Source organism: Sciurus vulgaris (assembly GCF_902686455.1).
Source record: "Sciurus vulgaris genome assembly, chromosome: 11".
NCBI classification, from domain to species: domain Eukaryota; kingdom Metazoa; phylum Chordata; class Mammalia; order Rodentia; family Sciuridae; genus Sciurus; species Sciurus vulgaris.
In genome coordinates, this window is record NC_136472.1 from 96,466,010 (window position 1) to 96,484,207 (window position 18,198).

General features: G+C 34.0%; 1 protein-coding gene across 1 annotated transcript in view; it reads left to right on the plus strand.

Annotated features, from left to right (window-relative positions):
* Window positions 1–18,198, plus strand: part of CNTN5 (contactin 5) — a 1,212,510-nt gene that overhangs the window by 1,065,207 nt on the left and 129,105 nt on the right. The window contains exons 15-16 of the mRNA XM_079101923.1: window positions 14,181–14,308; window positions 16,945–17,120. Coding sequence (XP_078958049.1) covers window positions 14,181–14,308; window positions 16,945–17,120 — 304 coding nt within the window. The remainder of the gene's footprint in view (window positions 1–14,180; window positions 14,309–16,944; window positions 17,121–18,198) is intronic.

Here is an 18,198-nt window from a genome sequence, read left to right on the forward strand (position 1 = left end):
GACAAATTCAATAAAGTTGCAGGAAACAAAATCAATATACAAAAACAGTAGAATTTTTATACACTGATAATGAACTTACTCACAAAGAAGAAAGCAATCTCACAATAGCTACAACAACAAAAACAACAACAACAAAGATCTCTACAATGAAATTGTATAAAACTGTCAGAGGACCCCAAAATGAAATGATATCCTTAATAATGTTAAACTTATCATACTAAATAAAGCAATCTATACATTTAATGCAGTTCCCATCAAATTACCAATGACTTTCTTCACAGAAAAAAAAATCCTAAAATTCATTTGGAATCATTAAATTTTCAGAATAACCAAAGTCATCCTGAGAAAACACACACTCAAAGCTAGATGCATCATAATATCTACTTTCAAAACATTGTACAAAGCTATAATGACCAAATAGAATGGTCCTGGCATAAAACAGACACATAGACCAATGGAACAGAATAGAGATCCCAGAAATAATTCCTGTGAAATCAACTAACTCATTTTTTACAAAGGTACCAAGAACGTTCAATGGAAAAAGGATAGTCTTTTCAGTAAATAGTGCTGACAAAATTACATATACATATGCAGAAACATGAATCTCATTCCCTTACTTCTACCACACACATATCCAACTCAAAATGAATCAAAGGCCTAAAAGTTGAATCAACAAAATCTCTACAAGAAAAGATTGACAAATGGGCTTATATCGACACTAAGGAACATCTGCACAATAAAGGAAACAACAGTTAAGAGATGACCTACAGAATGGGAAACAATTTTTGCAAATTATTCATCTGAGAAGAGATTAAATCCAGAATACATAAAGAACTCAAAACTTAATACCAAAATAATAACCCAATTTCAAGAAATAGGCTAAAGATCTGAATAGATACTTCTAAAAAAAAAACATAAATTGCAAACGAGTTCATTAAAAATGTTCATTTTCATTAATCATCAGGGAACTACAAATAAAAATCACAATGAAATATCATCTCACCCAGTTAGACTGGCTATCTTTAAAAAACTGTGCTGGCAAGGATGCGCATAAAGGGGAACTGATATACCATTGGTGGGTATGTAAATTACTATGGCTTTAGAGAAAACAGTATGGTAAAAGCTTAAAGCTAAAAACGGAACTACATTATGATCCTGCAAATCCACTACTGGGTATAATATATCCAAAGGAGATGAAATCATTATACTGAAGACTTGCCAGCCCATATTTATTACAGCAATATTCAGAATAGCCAAAGTATAGAAACAAATATGGTTACCTATCAGTGGAGGAATGGATAAAAATGTACATATAAAATATTCAGTTATGAAAAGGGACAAAATCTGTTATTTGCAATATTATGAATGAAACAGATTATTGTGTTGAATGAAATAAGTCAGACAAATGCTACATGTCACTAAAAAGTCAATTCTTGTAGAGGAATAGAATGGAATAGTGATCATTTGAGATTGAGAAGGGAAGAGGGGAGGGAGAGTGGAAAGCAGTAAAATAAGGAACACCAAAATACACTTGGGGAGGAGGAATTAGTACTGGTTTTCTTTTAGCACAACAGGATAACTATTATTGGAAACAATATAACTATGATATAGTTCAAAATGACTAGGGAAAAGAGTATAAAATTCATAATACATAAAAATGATTAATGCTTGAAGGGATAGAATGGTTTGTTATATTGATTCAATTATTATTGTATGTTTTAAATTACTATAACCTACATGATAAAGATAACAAATACTTTGTCTCAATATTTTAAAAAGCATTTCTTGAAGTAATTAAAGACATAAATAAAGGGAGATCAGTTATGGTTATAGATAAGAAGACTCAATATTGTTAAATAAAATCCTGAAAATTAATCCACATATTCACTGAAATTCCAATCAAAATTGCAGCATGATTTTCAGAAACTGACAGGCTAATTCTAAAATTCATGTAAATTCAAAGGACACAGAGTGGCCAAACAACTTTTAAAAAATATGGGCAAAGCAGGAGAATTAACCTACCCAACTGCAAGGCACATTATAAAACTATGATATCCAAGATGGTGTGCATTTAGCATAAAGACAGATAAATAGGTTTGTGAAATAGCACACCCAGCCAAGAAATTGAAATACACCCATATGACCATCTGAGGAAACAATGGGTAGTGTCCTAGTTTGGACTACTACAACAAAGTTCCATGGTCTAGGTAACTTAAACATTTATTTATCACAGTTTTAGAGGCTGGAGTCCAAAATCAGGGTGCCATGATGTTCAGGTTCTTGCGAGTTTGGAGATGGTCATCTTCTTGTGTCTTACATGGCAGAGAAGAAAAAAGAGTAAAAGCAAGCTCCTTCATTTCTCTTCCTATAAGACCATTAAGTCCATTATGAGAGCTTTACCCTCATGTGCTAATTACCACCAAAAGGTCACCTCTCCAAATGCAATGGCATTAGAGATTATGATATTATCATATAATCTAAGGGAACACCAACAGTCAATCCATATCAATAATATTTTCAAAATCACATACTAGTACAACTGGACAGTCACATGAAAAATGAATAAATATTAAAACTCATATCTCATGCCATAAAGAAAAAGTAACTAAAATATATCAGATATAAACATAAAAAAATAAAATTTCTATAAGAAAGCTTATGAAGATTGTAACTTTGGGCAAAGATTCCTCAATATAACAAAAGCACAATGCATGAAATGAAATTAATAAATTGGACTTTATTGACATTAGGAATTTCTGCTATTTGAAAAATTCCAAGACATGTCACAAACTGGTATATTTATATATCATATGCCTGACAAAGGAGTTATTTTTAGAGTATTAGAGAACTCCCAAACTTCAAAAACAAGAACTAGGGTCCCTGGGATGCAGCCACGCAGCAGGAATTCTCCTTCTCAGTGTTGTTATAGAAGAATGAGCCTGGTCTCTGAATTACTCTCTGGCTTCCTATTTCACCATGTGCCCCTGTCCTTGCAATGCCATAAGATGTCATATATCATGGGATTCTCATCAGAGCTGAGCAGAGGCTGGCACCATGCTCTTGTACGTCCAGAACTTAAATAAGAGAATTACAATTAAAAGAAATCAAGCCCCCCACACACACCGTGGACTGATGCCGGTCGCTGAGCCCACCAAGCCCCCCCACCACCCGCAGAGGGACACTGTGCCTGCCCCCTGTGCTGACTCAGTGCACACTTGCTGGGGTGCCCCAGATTCTTTGGAGGCTGGTGCAGGCATTCTGAATTATTCCTGAGGCATGACCATCATCACTGGAAGGTCAGTTCCCTTCCTGAGACAACTACAGTAGACTGGAGGCCCTTTGACAGCTACCTCTATTTACTCACTTACAGCCTACACCTTTCCCCATCCTCTTTGTTCACAACTAGAAATACTGTAAATAGTAATCAAACTCATCCTGTTTATTACGATAATTTTAAAGTCATTATAGGATCTATCTGGTTCAGGGCTGCATTTTCTCTGTACTGGGTACTGCTATTGTTGCTCTCCCCCTCAAAGGAGAGGTACTGGAAAACTGCAGGGTCACGATAAGCCTGCAGGGGGGAAACATTAGTACCTCTGTTCTTCACTGCTAGAGGGGAATATAGAGAAACAATATGAAAAAACAGGGGCATAAAATGTCCCTAACAAACCAGGATGCTATTTTGATAGAACCCAATGACAGCATGGCAGTAGAAATGAGAGGAAAATAATTTAGAATCTGCATAATTAAAATGATTTGTGAAGCAAAAGATGATAAGAGAGCAAATGCAGGCAAAGCATGATCATTCCAGTAAACAGTTAAAAGAGCAAATGCTGGGAGCAAAAGAACACGTCAATAAAGAGATAGAAATTCTGGAAAAAAAAAAAAAACAGAAATACTCAAAGGAATGAAACAAAAAACAAATTAAAAACGCAATAGAAAGCGTCACCAACAGAATAGATCTTGCGGAAGACAGAATCTCAGACAATGAAGACAAAATATTTATTCTTGAAAATAAAGTTGAACAAACTAAGAAGATTTTAAGAAGTCATGAATGGAACCTCCAAGAATTATGGGATATCATGAAAAGAACAAATTTAAGAATTATTGGGATTAAGGAAGGCATAGAGATACAAACCAAAGGAATGAAGAACCTGTTCAATGAAATAATATCATAAAATTTCCCAAAACCAAAAAATGAAATGGAAAATCAAATACAAGAGGCTTACAGAATACCAGGTGCACAAAATTAAAACAGATCCACACCAAGACACATTATAATGAAAACATCTCACATACTAAAGATAGGATTTTAAAGGCTGCAAGAGAAAAGCGTCAGATTACATGTAAAGGGAAACCAATATGGATATGGGCAGATTTCTCAGCCCGGACTCTAAAAGCAAGAAGGGCCTGGAGTAATATACTTCAAGCTCTAAAAGAACATGGATGCCAACCAATAATCCTACACCAAACAAAACTAACCTTCAGATATGACAATGAAATAAAATATTTCCATGATAAACAAAAGTGAAAAGAATTTACAAATAGAAATCTGTACTTACTAGAGAATATTCTCAGCAAAATATTTTGTGAGGAGGAATTGAAAAACAACAATACAAGTCAGCAAAGGGAGGAACTACCCTAAAGGAAAAGCCAATCAAAGGAGAAACCAAATCAAGTTAAAAACCAAAAATAAGCCAAAATGACCAGGAATACAAATCATATCACAATAATAACCCTGAATGTTAATGGCCTAAACTCAATAATCAAAAAACATAGATTGGCAGATTGGATTAAAAAGAAACACTTAACGATATGCTGCCTTCAAGAGTTCATCTGAAATAAAAAGACATCCACAGACTAAAGGTGAAAGGATGAGGAAAAACATAGCATGAACATGTACCAAGTAAAAAAGCAGGGATCTCCATCCTCATGTCACATAAAGTGGACTTCAAAACTAAGTTAGTCAGAAGGGATAAAGAAGGACATTTCACACTGCTTAAGAAAAGCATAAAACAGCAAGACATAACGATTTTAAGTATTTATGCCCCAAACAATGGAGCATCTATATATATCAAACAAACCCTTCTCAATTTTAAGAATCAAATAGACCAAAACACATTAATAGTGGGGGACTTTAACACACCACTTTCACCACCAGATAGATCCTCCAAACAAAAACTGAACAAAGAAACTATAGAACTAAGTGATATACTCAATGATATAGACTTAATGGATATTTACAGAGTATTTCATCCATAACTGACTGAATATACTTTCTTCTCAGCAGCTCATGGATCTTTCTCCAAAATAGACCATATGCTATGCCACAAAGAAGTCATTAATAAACACAAAGAAATAGAGATCCTATCCTGTGTCCTATCAGACCATAATGGAATGCAATTAGAAATGAATGATAAAATAACAAACAAAATTACTCATACACCTGGAGACTAAATAATATGCTACTGAATGATGCAATGATAACAGAAGATATCAAGGAAGAAATAAAAATATTCTAAGAGGTAAATGAGAACAATCACACAACATATCAAAATCTCTGGGATACTCTGAAAGCAGTACTAAGAGGAAAGTTCATTGCATTGAGCTCATACATTAAAAAAATAAAAAGTCAACAACTAAATGACCTAACATTTCATCTCAAAGCCCTAGAAAAAGAAGAGATCAACACCAAAATTAGTAGAAGACAAGAAATAATTAAAATCAGAGCTGAAATCAATGAGAGACAATTTGAATTAAAAACAAGAGAAACAATTCAAAAAATGGACAAAACAAAAAGTTGGTTCTTTGAAAAAGTAAACAAAATTAATAAACCCCTAGGAACACTAATGAATAGAAGGAGAGAAAAGACTAAAATTACTATAATTAGTGATGAAAAAGGAAAAATCATGACAGACACCATTGAAATACATAATTAGAAGCTTCTTCAAAAATCTATATTCCAACAAAATAGAAAATATCAAAGACATTGACAAATTTTTAGAGGCATATGATCCTCCCAAACTGAATCAGGAAGATGTACATAATCTAAACAGATCAATCTGAAGCACCAAAATAGAAGAAGCCATCAAAAGCCTACCAACCAAGAAAAGTCCAGGCCCAGATGGATTCTCAACCAAATTCTACAAGACCTTTAAAGAAGAACTAATACCAATATTCCTCAAAGTATTCCAGGAAATAGAAAAGGAGGGAACCCTTCCAAATTCATTCTATAAGGCTAGTATCACTCTGATACCAAAACCAGACAAAGACATATCAAGGAAAGAAAACTTTAGACCAACATCCTTGATGAACATATATGCAAAACTCCTTAAAAAAATACTGGTAAATCACATACAAAAAATGTATTAAAAAGATAGTGCACCATGATCAAGTGGGGTTTATCCCAGGGATGCAAGGTTGGTTCAACATCCAGAAATCAATAAATGTAATTCATCATATCAATAGACTTAAAGTTAAGAATCATATGATTATTTCAATAGATGCTGAAAAAGTATTTGATAAAAAGTACCCCTTCATGCTTAAAACACTAGAAAAATAGGAATAGTAGGAATATACCTCAATATTGTAAAGGCTATCTATGCTAAGCCCATGACCAACATCATTCTTAATGGAGAAAAACTGAAAGCATTTCCTTTAAAAACTGGAAGACAGGGATGTCCTCTTTCACCACTTCTATTCAACATCGTCCTTGAAACACTTGCCAGAGCAATTACACAGACCAAAGAAATTAAAGGGATACAAATAGGAAAAGAAGAACTTAAGCTGTCACTATTTGCTGATGACATGATCTTATATTTAGAAGATCCAAAAAAACTCCACTAGAAAACTTAAAGAACTAATATACAAATTAGTAGCAGGATATAAAATCAGTATCCATAAATCTAATGTATTTCTATTCACAAGTGATGAATTCTGTGAAAGAGAAATTAGGAAAACCACTCCATTCAAAATAAACTAAAAAAAAAAAAAATACTTGGGAATTAATCTAACAAAAAAGGTGAAAGACCTCTACAATGAAAACTACAGAACACTAAAGAAAGAAATTGAAGAAAAACTTACAAGATTGAAAGATCTCCCATGTTCTTGGATAGGCAAAATTAACACTGTCAAAATGACCATTCTACCAAAGGCACTATACAGATTCAATGTGATTTCAATTAAAATCCCAATGACATTCCTCAAGGACATAGAGAAAGCAATCATGAACTTCATCTGGAAGAACAAGAGACCTCTAATAACCAAAACAATCCTGAATAGAAAAAGTGAAGCAGGGGGTATCACAATACCAGACCTTAAACAATACTACAGAGCAACAGTAACAAAAACAGCACACTGGCACCAACATAGACAGTACAGAATAGAAGACACAGAGACAAAACCACATAAATACAGTCACCTCATACTAGACAAAGGAGCCAAAAACATACAATGGAGAAAAGACAGCCTGTTCAACAGTGGTGATGGCAAAACTGGAAATCCATACATAGTAAAATGAAACTAAACCTCTATCTCTCACCCTGCCCAAAACTGAACTAAAATTGGAACAAGGACTTAAGAATTAAACTATAGACTCTAAACCTAATAGAAGACAAAGTAGGCCCAAATCTTCATCATGTTGGCTTAGGATCAGACTTCCTCAACAAGACTCCCAAAGCACAAGAAATCAGAGCAAGAATCAATAAATGGGATGGACTCAAACTAAAAAGCATTTTCTCAGCAAAGGATATGATCAAGAATGTGAAGAGAGAGCCTACAGAGTGTGAGAAAGTCTTTTCTACATGCACTTCAGATAGATCACTTATCTCCAAAATTTATGAAGAACTTATAAAACTTTATACCAAACATACAAAGAACCCAATCAATAAATGGGTCAAGAAACTGGACACTTTACAGAAGAAGACCTCCAGGTGATTAATGAATATATGAAAAAGTGTTCAACATCTTTAGTGATCAGAGAAATGCAAATTGAAACAGCTCTAAGATTTCATCTTACTCCAATTAGATGGCTATTATCAAGAGCACAAACAATGTTAGATGTTGGCATGGATGTCGAAAAAGGCACACTTCTACATTGCTGGTAGAGTTGCTAATTGGTCTAGTCACTCTGGAAAGTAGTGTGGAGAATCCTCAGAAAACTTGGAATGGACCCACCTTTTGACTCAGTCATTCCACTCCTCGGTTTATACCCAAAGGACTTAAAATCAGCATACTACAGTAACACAGCCACATCAATGTTTATAGCAGTTCATTTCACAATAGCTACATTGTGGAACCATGCTAGATGCCCTTCAACAGATGAATGGATAAAGAAACTGTGGTATATATACACAATGGAATATTATTCTACCGAAAACCACCGCTTCTTAGCCTGGGTTGCTTCAAGCGGCTCGCGCCGCTTCTTGCTCTTTTGGCCCGACCAGCGGGACAAAAGACACGTACTCTTCTGAAGTTCATGAAGCAGCTTCCTGTTTATTCAGATAACACCTTCAATATATAAGCAGTCTCATGCATAAGCAATTGTAACCAGATATGTCCATCCAATCCTGTTAAAGGCCAAGCAATCACTCACTCAAGCATACATGTAAAGTATTTCTGTCCACGCGCTAGGCAGCTGAACTGATTATCATACAGCCAATTGTAAACGCTTCCTGCCTTTCTCCAGGCATAATCAGGATGCTGTTTGCTCTCTGCCAGTCACCATCTTTAGATGCACATGGCATAACCCTGGGCCCAGGGTTTCGCCTGCCACATTATTCCGTTATAAAGAATAATAATATTATGGCATTTGCAAATAAATGGATGGAATTGGAGAATATCATGTTAAGTGAAATAAGCCAATCCTAAAAAACCAAAGGTTGAATATTTTCCCTGTTAAGTGGAGAATGATATATAATGAGTGTGGGAGGTGTGGGGAATGAGAGAAGAATGGAGGAACTTTGGATTATGTAGAGGGAAATGATAGGGAGTGAAAAATGGTGGAATGAGACAGATATCATTACTCTATGTACATGTATGATTACATGAATTGTATAAATCTACATCATGTTCAACCATGAAAATGAAATTATTTACCCCATTTGTGTACAATGAGTCAAAATGCAGTCTGTAAAAACTTTAAAAATAAATAAAAGAAAAACCAAGAACTAATTCTGTAAAAATTGGTTTTTAAAGAATCACTTCACCAAGGAAGACTTACAGATGGAAAATCAGCACATGAAAATACATTCCACATATTCATCACTAGGAAAATACAGCCTAAAATCACAATGAAATTCTATTACCTACTTATTATTAGAGCTCAAAGAAGGACCACGGAAAATGCTACAGAAGCTCTCTGACACTGATGCTGCTAGGAATATAAAGTGATGTCATAATTTGATATATCACAGCAGCTTCTTCAAAAGAGAAACATGAACATAACCAGAGGATGTAGTCTTTACAGACCTAAGTATTTAACCAAAGGAAATCAAAGAATAGATCCAAAGAAGACTTGGTCATACAAGTTCAGGAAAACTTTATTTGTGAATAGACCTGAACTGAAAGCAAATAAATACTGATAAATAAGTGAATAAATGAATAAATTGTAGTATATACACACATTGGAATACTACTTAGCAATAAAAAGGAATGAATGGGCAATTGTAGTAATATGGATAAATCTTAGGATGAGTGAAATAAACCATATAAAAGGTAATATAATATATACTATACCATTCCATTTATATAAAATTCTAGAAAATGCATTGAACTGTAATAGTTATTATTACCAGTAGTTACTTGGTGGTGGGAATAGGGTAAAAGAGGAATGGAAGGAAAGCATGTGAAGGAACACAGATATTTTTATGGGTTATTTATATGTTCACTATCTTAACTAGGATGATGCTTTTATAACTTTTCATCCATATACCAAAACTTCTGAAAGTACAGACTTTAAACAGGTGAATTTACATGCCTATGATAACTCAATAGAGCTATTCAAATGTCTGGAAGTTTCAGATGATGGTCATAGTATACCAGTCCCAACCCGTTCTTGCCATGACTACCTCTCTGTTCTCCCTGTGCAAATCCCTGCTGCTGTTCCAGCTGACCATTTGGTTCTTTAGGACCTTGTGGTCCTCTGACCTCAGTCTTTGCAAATGCTTTTCCAGCTGCTTTCCCACACAAAAGGATGAGCTCAACTGAATGGTCCTTCGGTTCTCAACTCAAATTTTACTTCCCAAGGAAAAACCTACCAGGTACCTAAATATTTCAGGTATATGGGTTAAAAAATTTTTCTTGGCAGTTTTCATTTCCATTTTTAACATTTATCACATATTTTATTTATATTTTTGAATAAACTTTAGACTGTGTCTACATAACAACTAAAATACAATACTTGGCATATATTATCTAGATAATACTTTTACCGTGACCTTATAAAAGGAATAGATCTCTTGTTAAACTAGTTAGCTATTTTTATAACAGTTTTATATTTAAGGAAAGAGATTAAGTAACTTTGCTTAACATTACACACCCACTAGTGAATGGCATTGATTCAAACTCAACCGTATGTAACTTTAAAGCTTATGGTACTAATTATTAATCATTGTTTGATACATGCATTCTGATGATATAAAAAATAAACCCAGTCTGGCAGATGAATCTGTATGCCAAGGAACATAAGAAATGTCTAGAAACTGAGAACAGCTCCTACCTTACAACAAACAAACAAACAGATAAATAATAAAAACAGGAAAATAGGGCTATACACAAACAATGAATTCTTCCCCAAAACAGGAATAAGCTTCTTAAAGCAGACTTTTCTCCAGAGCATCCAGGTAAGATCTTATCCAGTTCACGCCAGGATTTCAGCATTTTGAGACACTCAAAATTCTGAAGAAATGAATGAATGTTGTTAATTAATAGGTATTATTTCAACTTATGAAGTTTATAGTAATCTGTTATACAGAAATAAAAACTATCATGAGTACTCACTTGTGTGTGACACAGGGAAATCACTCACCAATTGTTTCTTATTAATAACTGATGAGCCTAAGCAAGTCATTTTAACTTCCTTGGGTTTTAGTTCTTAATCTGCGAAATGAGGTTGAATTAGCCAGGCTACAAAATCCATTCAAGATTTCCATGAGTCCAAGAATTAATTCTTACCTTTAAACAACAATTGTGGCATGCCTTGATTGAGTATCTTCTATCCACTACAAATTCTTTCTCTGTCCTTCTGTCCTCTATGCCATGTCTCATGAGGCTGGCTCCTGAGAACTTGATCAAGGGGTTCCCTTGGCCCCAGCAATGGTGCAATAGGAGGCACCAGCAGAAGATCAGAGTGATAAAGACATGAACCTGAGTATTCCTTGACCCCCTAAAGTGTGCAACGTGCTAAGAAGGAAATGATCCCTAACTTTACTTGGGAATGAGGGAGCAGGTAAGGAGGTGCTATGAACAAAACTGTGTCCCCCACAAATGCATTTGTAGAAGCCCTACCACTAGTGTCAAGACACAGGTGTGAGGACTTTCAAGAGGCAAACAAGGATGAATAAGATCATAAGGGTAAGATTGGTGACCTTAGAAGAGGAAGAGATCTCTCTCTAAGCACATGTACCATGGAAAGTTTGTATGAACACAGAGTGTGAAAGCAGTAGTCTGCAAGCCAGCAAGAGAGCCCAAACCAGAGGTAAATCATGTTAGCACCTGATCTTGGACTTTTTTAGTCTCTCAAATTATGAAAAAATAAATTTATTTTGTTTAAAAATGAAATCAAATTATGCAGTACATATCAAAACATTGCATGGTACCCATTACTATATGCAATTTCTGCATTTTTATGTCTCAGTTTAAAAATAATAAAAGAAAGAATCTAATCTGAAAGCATGGTCACTAAGTAATATGGCAGAAGGTAAAAAGATGGTACTTCCAGACAGTCTGCTTAGAAAGGTCTACACCAAGTTGCCAAGTTTCTGAGAGGTAAGCCAAATATGGACATGAAGGGTCTGGGACATGGCCTTAAAATTTGGGAAAAGAGATATGCGTCAAGGGATTAACAATGAATGCATGTGAGGTGGGTAAGCACAGTGGTGTCCCTGACAAATTAACAAGGCAGATTAACAGGAACTAGTGGCAAGGTGAGAACCAAGACATTCCTGTATCTAGGCAGAAATTGACATCAAGTCTAAAAATCAGAATACAGTATGCATGACTGGATCTTAATGCTACAAAGATGGTTTGAACTCTTGAGATCTGTCCTTAGTCCACAAACCTTCCCTTCACCCCTCCCTTACTACCCTACTATGAGTCCAGGGGTGTCTCAGCAAAATTAATCCCCAAATCTGAAAAATTCTGACAGCAGAGAGGAGAAGATTAAAAGGTTAGAAATCTCAAGGAAATAATTAATTCAGTATTCAATTATCTAAGTAATTATGTGTGCAATAACCAACATTATATTACATTACATTATAATGTAAATCACATTCATTATCTAATCTACTTTTTCTAAGATTAAAAAAAAATTCATCTGATAAGGGTTTGCAATTTGAATGGAATCAGAAGACAGGATTTGGAGTGAAGGACAGTGCTACCTGATAGATAAACATGGTATTCAAAATTCTGAAATATTGCCAGTGTCTAAGACACATTTATTTCTTTGAAGAAGGTGAATGTTTAAGCTAAACTTCTCTCCTACTAAATTATAATGTACTGCAGTTGGTAAAATCCAGATATTTTTCAAGATATTAATAATGCACAGAATTTTTCATTGGCCATCTTGAATGGATTATATAGCTTTCCTAGGCATTGTGTTTTCCAAAAGTCTCAAGCTAATATCTCTCATAGATATAAACTACAAAATCAACCTTTTTCTTTCTAGTTTGACTTGTTTCCAAATTTGCCTTCCTTCTTACATATTGTAAATCAAATTACATCCATAATGAAAACCATATGATGTTTTATAACTGGTATCTTTATTAATGGCAATATGTAAGTACATGTTCATAAGCAATATTTCAACAACCTGCAATCTAATATCAATTGTATGAAGTTCAACATTGTAAATAACCATCAGGTCTGAGAGATTGGCAAGACTGAATACACATTTTAAAACAATACCAAGAATCTTGACTGAACAGATTTAGCTATTATTTTTAAATCTTTATAAGTTTAATATCATATTACCATGTAATAAACTATTCTCAGGAGCAGAGTATTCAATTTTAGTATTTTACATTCATGAGGGTCACAGCCTGTTTTTTCCTCTTTTCTAAAATAATTCAGTTCAAACTCTAATGACATGTCAACTAAAACCACAACAGTTTCTTCTGTTATGTTTCAGTTCGCTTTTATTGGCTGATACATTGGTGAAGTAATGGGTTATACTTCAAGAGCACATAAAGGAGAAAAGGACCCAAGTACTAACTAAATTTGAAATCTATAAATTCCTGAAATGATAAATACACAGGAGGATATGGTAATTCCAAATGTCAATCTCATTTTCACTGAACTTCTAAAAATTTTTAATAATGCTTTAATTTTTCACCTTTACATAAAAATGAAGGTCCACTTTTAACAAAGGTCTTTAAAGAGACCAAATGCAAACTCAGATATCATGCTCTTATGTTTAAAAAGTGCGGTGCGTGCAGCAGAGTTACCAGGTTGCATTTTTATACCCTTGCCATACCTTTGGCAATACAGAGAAACCACCATAAATCATCTCCTGGCTGTATACAATTAATTTTATGTTCTGTACTTGTCCTCCTCTATGTTTTATGCTATTTCTTTTTATATTTGATTTTGGAGGACACTCTTGGTTTGAGGTGAAATATCCAAGCTTAATATTAAAATACTGCTAGGTGATATCCTAGTAACAAGTTGTTATAACCAAATTCAGGGTCACCTTTTTTCCACAAGTTTTAAAATTAACTGTCAAAAACTGTCAAAAGAAAAATAACCCATACCTCCCTCACTCTTTTGAATATGAGAAGATATTCAGTGGGTTTATTGCATAAAGTCTTAAAGGGTAAAACATTTCTACTGTCATTGCTTATTTTCACAGCGATGCTTTATCTTATTTATTATCACCTAGAAGTGGTTTGAGACTTCATCAGAGTTTCTTATCATTTAGTTGATTTGCAGTAAAACAGGAGAAAACCTTTTTTAATAATTTTCAGAATAGCTATTCTTCCAGACGGGAGCCTTCGGATACTAAATGCTTCTAAGTCAGATGAAGGGAAATACGTTTGCCGAGGGGAAAACATCTTTGGTTCTGCTGAAATAATAGCATCTGTATCTGTAAAAGGTAAGAAAATGTGGCTAATATTTTACAAGCATAGTTTCATGTCCATATAAGAATATAAGTGTGATATGCACATATGTATATTTGCACTGAAGTGTGTACATGCCAATTTCTAAATCCATTACAAACATAGCCCTAACATACTTAAATTGTCACTTTCTATCATTTGGGGAACCAAGTAGAAAGGAACCCATTATTGGCAGAAATTTGAATATTTTAAATTGAACAAAATTTGTAAGAATTTTTTTTGAAGTGCCTCAAAATATTAACACCATCAACATAAAGAAATTTCCCTCTACTTGGTCTATGGATGTAACTCAAATGTTTGTGTAGCTAGAATGTTTGCCTGGTATGCACTGAACCTTGGATTCAATCCTTAGCACCATGAGAAAAAAAATTTTCTATACTAAAAATAATTTTAGAATATTCCTTTGTTGCCACATCAACTGGGGATTTAGGACACAGAGGAGTAGCAAAAAGAGGTAATCTATGAGTAATGGGGGACGTGTACATCAGAAAAACTGGTGCCAGTGTTGCTTCTTAATGTTTGCATCAATGTAATTTCTTATACACTTTCACTTTTAGTATGATAAATATTATTTCTATAATGTTCTCTGGTTCTAACAAAACTAGATTCCAAGCCAAGAACATTGTTTTGAGACTACATATTATTGTTTAGTAGTAAAAAGAATGATGTCATATCTTAGGAGCAAATCAAAGGAACATTTTTCACAACTGAATTATATCCTTGACTTTTTTTCCCATTGTGCCTGTATTGTATACCAAATCAAACTTTGACCATAAAAATATGAAAATTTTTAGGTTTGGAAAATGAACAAAGTTCTGGAGATGGCAGTAATGATTTACAACCTTGTGAACATACTTAATACATAGACCTGTTAATTTTTCTCTGTTTTTAGAAATGCAAATGTAATCAAAATACCCAGTACTCTGATAGCTTAGAAGAAAGGCAGATATTAAGGAAAGAACATCATTTAAAAGATGTTTTTATTTATATCATACATTCCTGGGATTCAACCCAATCTTTCAGTCTTGTGTCTTATTCTTTCTGTGTGCTAATCAATTTTGTTTTGTTTATTCATAATGAGGTAATGTTGGGTCCACAGACTTTTTTGGGGAATGTTCTAGGGATTGAACCCAGGAGTGCTTAACTGAGACACATCCCCAACTCATTTTATATTTTATTTAGAGACAGGGTCTTGCTAAGTGGTTTAGGGCCTCACTAAGTTGCTGAGTCTGGCTTTGAACTCCAGACCTCCTACCTCACCCTCCTAAGCCTCTGGGATTACAGGTGTACACCACTGTGTCTGGTTCACAGACTTTCTTAATGATAATATATATATTTTTTTTTTTTTGGTAAATCATGAGTTAAGTTGGATATTTAGTGACTCAGAACACTTCAATTCCCACAAAGCCCCAACTACAGTATACTGTGTTTATCTGTCTTCTTTGATAAAACCAGAACTTGGAATGCCATATGGAATCTCTGAGCTCTAGAATGCTAATAGTTATGGTGGAATTCCTGCTTTAGGATTGCATTTTCTTCTCAGGAACAACTCAGGACTTTGTATATTAAAGAATGTGATAGGTGATAAGGAGCAATGCTTTCTCAAACTATACTCTTGCCAACAATATAGCTAGAATAGGAAAATCAAACTAATTATTAACCAACATGTCACATTTCTTGTGGCATCTATACCCAGGAATCTAATTAGGGAAAAAAAATAAAATCATGACTCCATCATCCCCTGCTTTATTCAAAACATGTCACATTGCAGTCATTTAATTACTCATTTCACCCTTATACGTATAACTATATTAGGTTTTATGGGTTCAAAGTTACGCTGATCCCAGTAAAAAGGTGTCATTTTTGAAATTTAACCAAATCATTTAAACAAAATTTTTTTTCTCCAAAAAATATTGTTTTTGCCTTTCTTTACGTAGCTTAATTAAACCAACCACGATCTATCCAAAGTGATATTTCATAATCAGCCAGAAAGTGCCCATCCTACTCCTTTTCTACTCAGAGGGTTCTGAGAGTGAAAACTAAATATAAGTAGGATAGTAGTAAGATAATATTTTTATTCCCATTGGGATAGTAATTTGGAGGAAGATGCTTTCTCCTGCCTGTACCCTCTAGGAACCTTTAAGTCACAGATGTCCCCTGCAATTCTTCCTTCTGAATACATAGCATTTTTAATTGTAAAAATCCTTTTATGTACTTGATGATTTTTTTAAGGTGGTCAGAGAGGCTGCAGCTTCTCTTTTCTAATGCTTCTTCCAGGATGCCAAATGATGCTTCTGGTTTTGTTGTCTTTTTGTAGTGTCTTGTCTTTTTTTGTTTATTTTTTTTTTCCTTAAATCCAAGTTAATTTAAGGTGGGAACAAGGAACCTAAACTCACTCATCATCTACAAAAGCATCATAAAATATCCTAGCATCAAAAAGCTAAGATATCACTTAATAATACTCTGCTTAAAGATGTGAAAAATCTGGTGTATATATCTGGAGCAGTAGTACAGAATTCTTGTTCAAGTTTTACTCTGTTATTCAAAATGATACAGGCTGCATGGGAAAAATATATTGTTTGTGCTAATTAATACATTTTTACTTCCATAGAACCTACAAGGATAGAACTTACTCCTAAAAGAACAGAGTTAACTGTTGGAGAAAGCATAGTTCTTAACTGCAAAGCAATTCATGATGCTAGTTTGGATGTCACTTTCTACTGGACGCTAAAAGGACAGCCTATTGATTTCGAAAAAGAAGGTGGACATTTTGAAAGCATCAGGGCCGTAAGTTTATACACTTTTATTTTCATGTAGTAATAATATAAGAAATTTTGACTCAAATAGAAAATATTTTTATGGGTGAAAAGTTAAGAAAAGTAGGAAAAAATTAATATGGTTAAAACAATTACTTTCTTCCATCATTCTATGTTATGTCAAACTGAAAGTAATAATTATTTTAAAACTCCAGTAAAAAAAAATTGGAAGATATTATGTGAGTCCAGGTTCTCTACCATTGTTTAAAATTGTTTTAGTAGTATTGTAAATATTTACACATTATTTCTTACATTATATTGCTACAGTAATATTCAGTACTACTCTTCAGTAGTTTTTTGGGAGATTCTTTAGTTTCTCACGAGTTGTTGAGATTCAACATGTACAACATAGTCACAATTGCACATTAGTCTTAAACATTCATTCACATTCTCGTTTCTTGTTTGCCAAATCTTTTATTTTTAATATCTTTTTATATTATGTATCTACATGGCAGTCAGTCAAATGAAGTAAGAAATCTTTTGAACAAGATCCTATAGAACAAGTGCAGTGCCTTAGCTTTATGGAGAAGTGAAAAGAAATCCATTCCCAACGACTTCATGAAAACATAAAGGGGCAGCAGAGTGACAGAAGGAAAAGGGAGAAAGACAAGGGAACTCATGGAACTTGGCTGGCAGAGACCTTGTATGAAATGTTCCTTCTCTTTAGGCTGAAGAGGGAGATACAAATATATTTTTATTCCCTTCACAAAATCTAATTTAAATGCTGTCACATATTTACCAATATCAGTTTATTCTTTCCTAAACACTCTGGGAAGCATTGGAAAACCATAGCTAGTGAATCCAGATGTTAAAAGTCAATTGGATTTAATTTTAAAGATCATATGATACAGTGAAAAAGTCCTGGACCCAAAATTAGGAATTATGTGGCTGGAGTTCCAGTCCAATCCCTAATCATCTCTGTAACATAAAGGTGGTCATTCAATTTGACTGGGCCTCAAATTTATAGGGAAGTGAAATATTTGTGCCAGATAATTTCTAAAATCCCTTCTCACTTTAGATTTATTAAATACATAGTAGTAAAAGAGTAA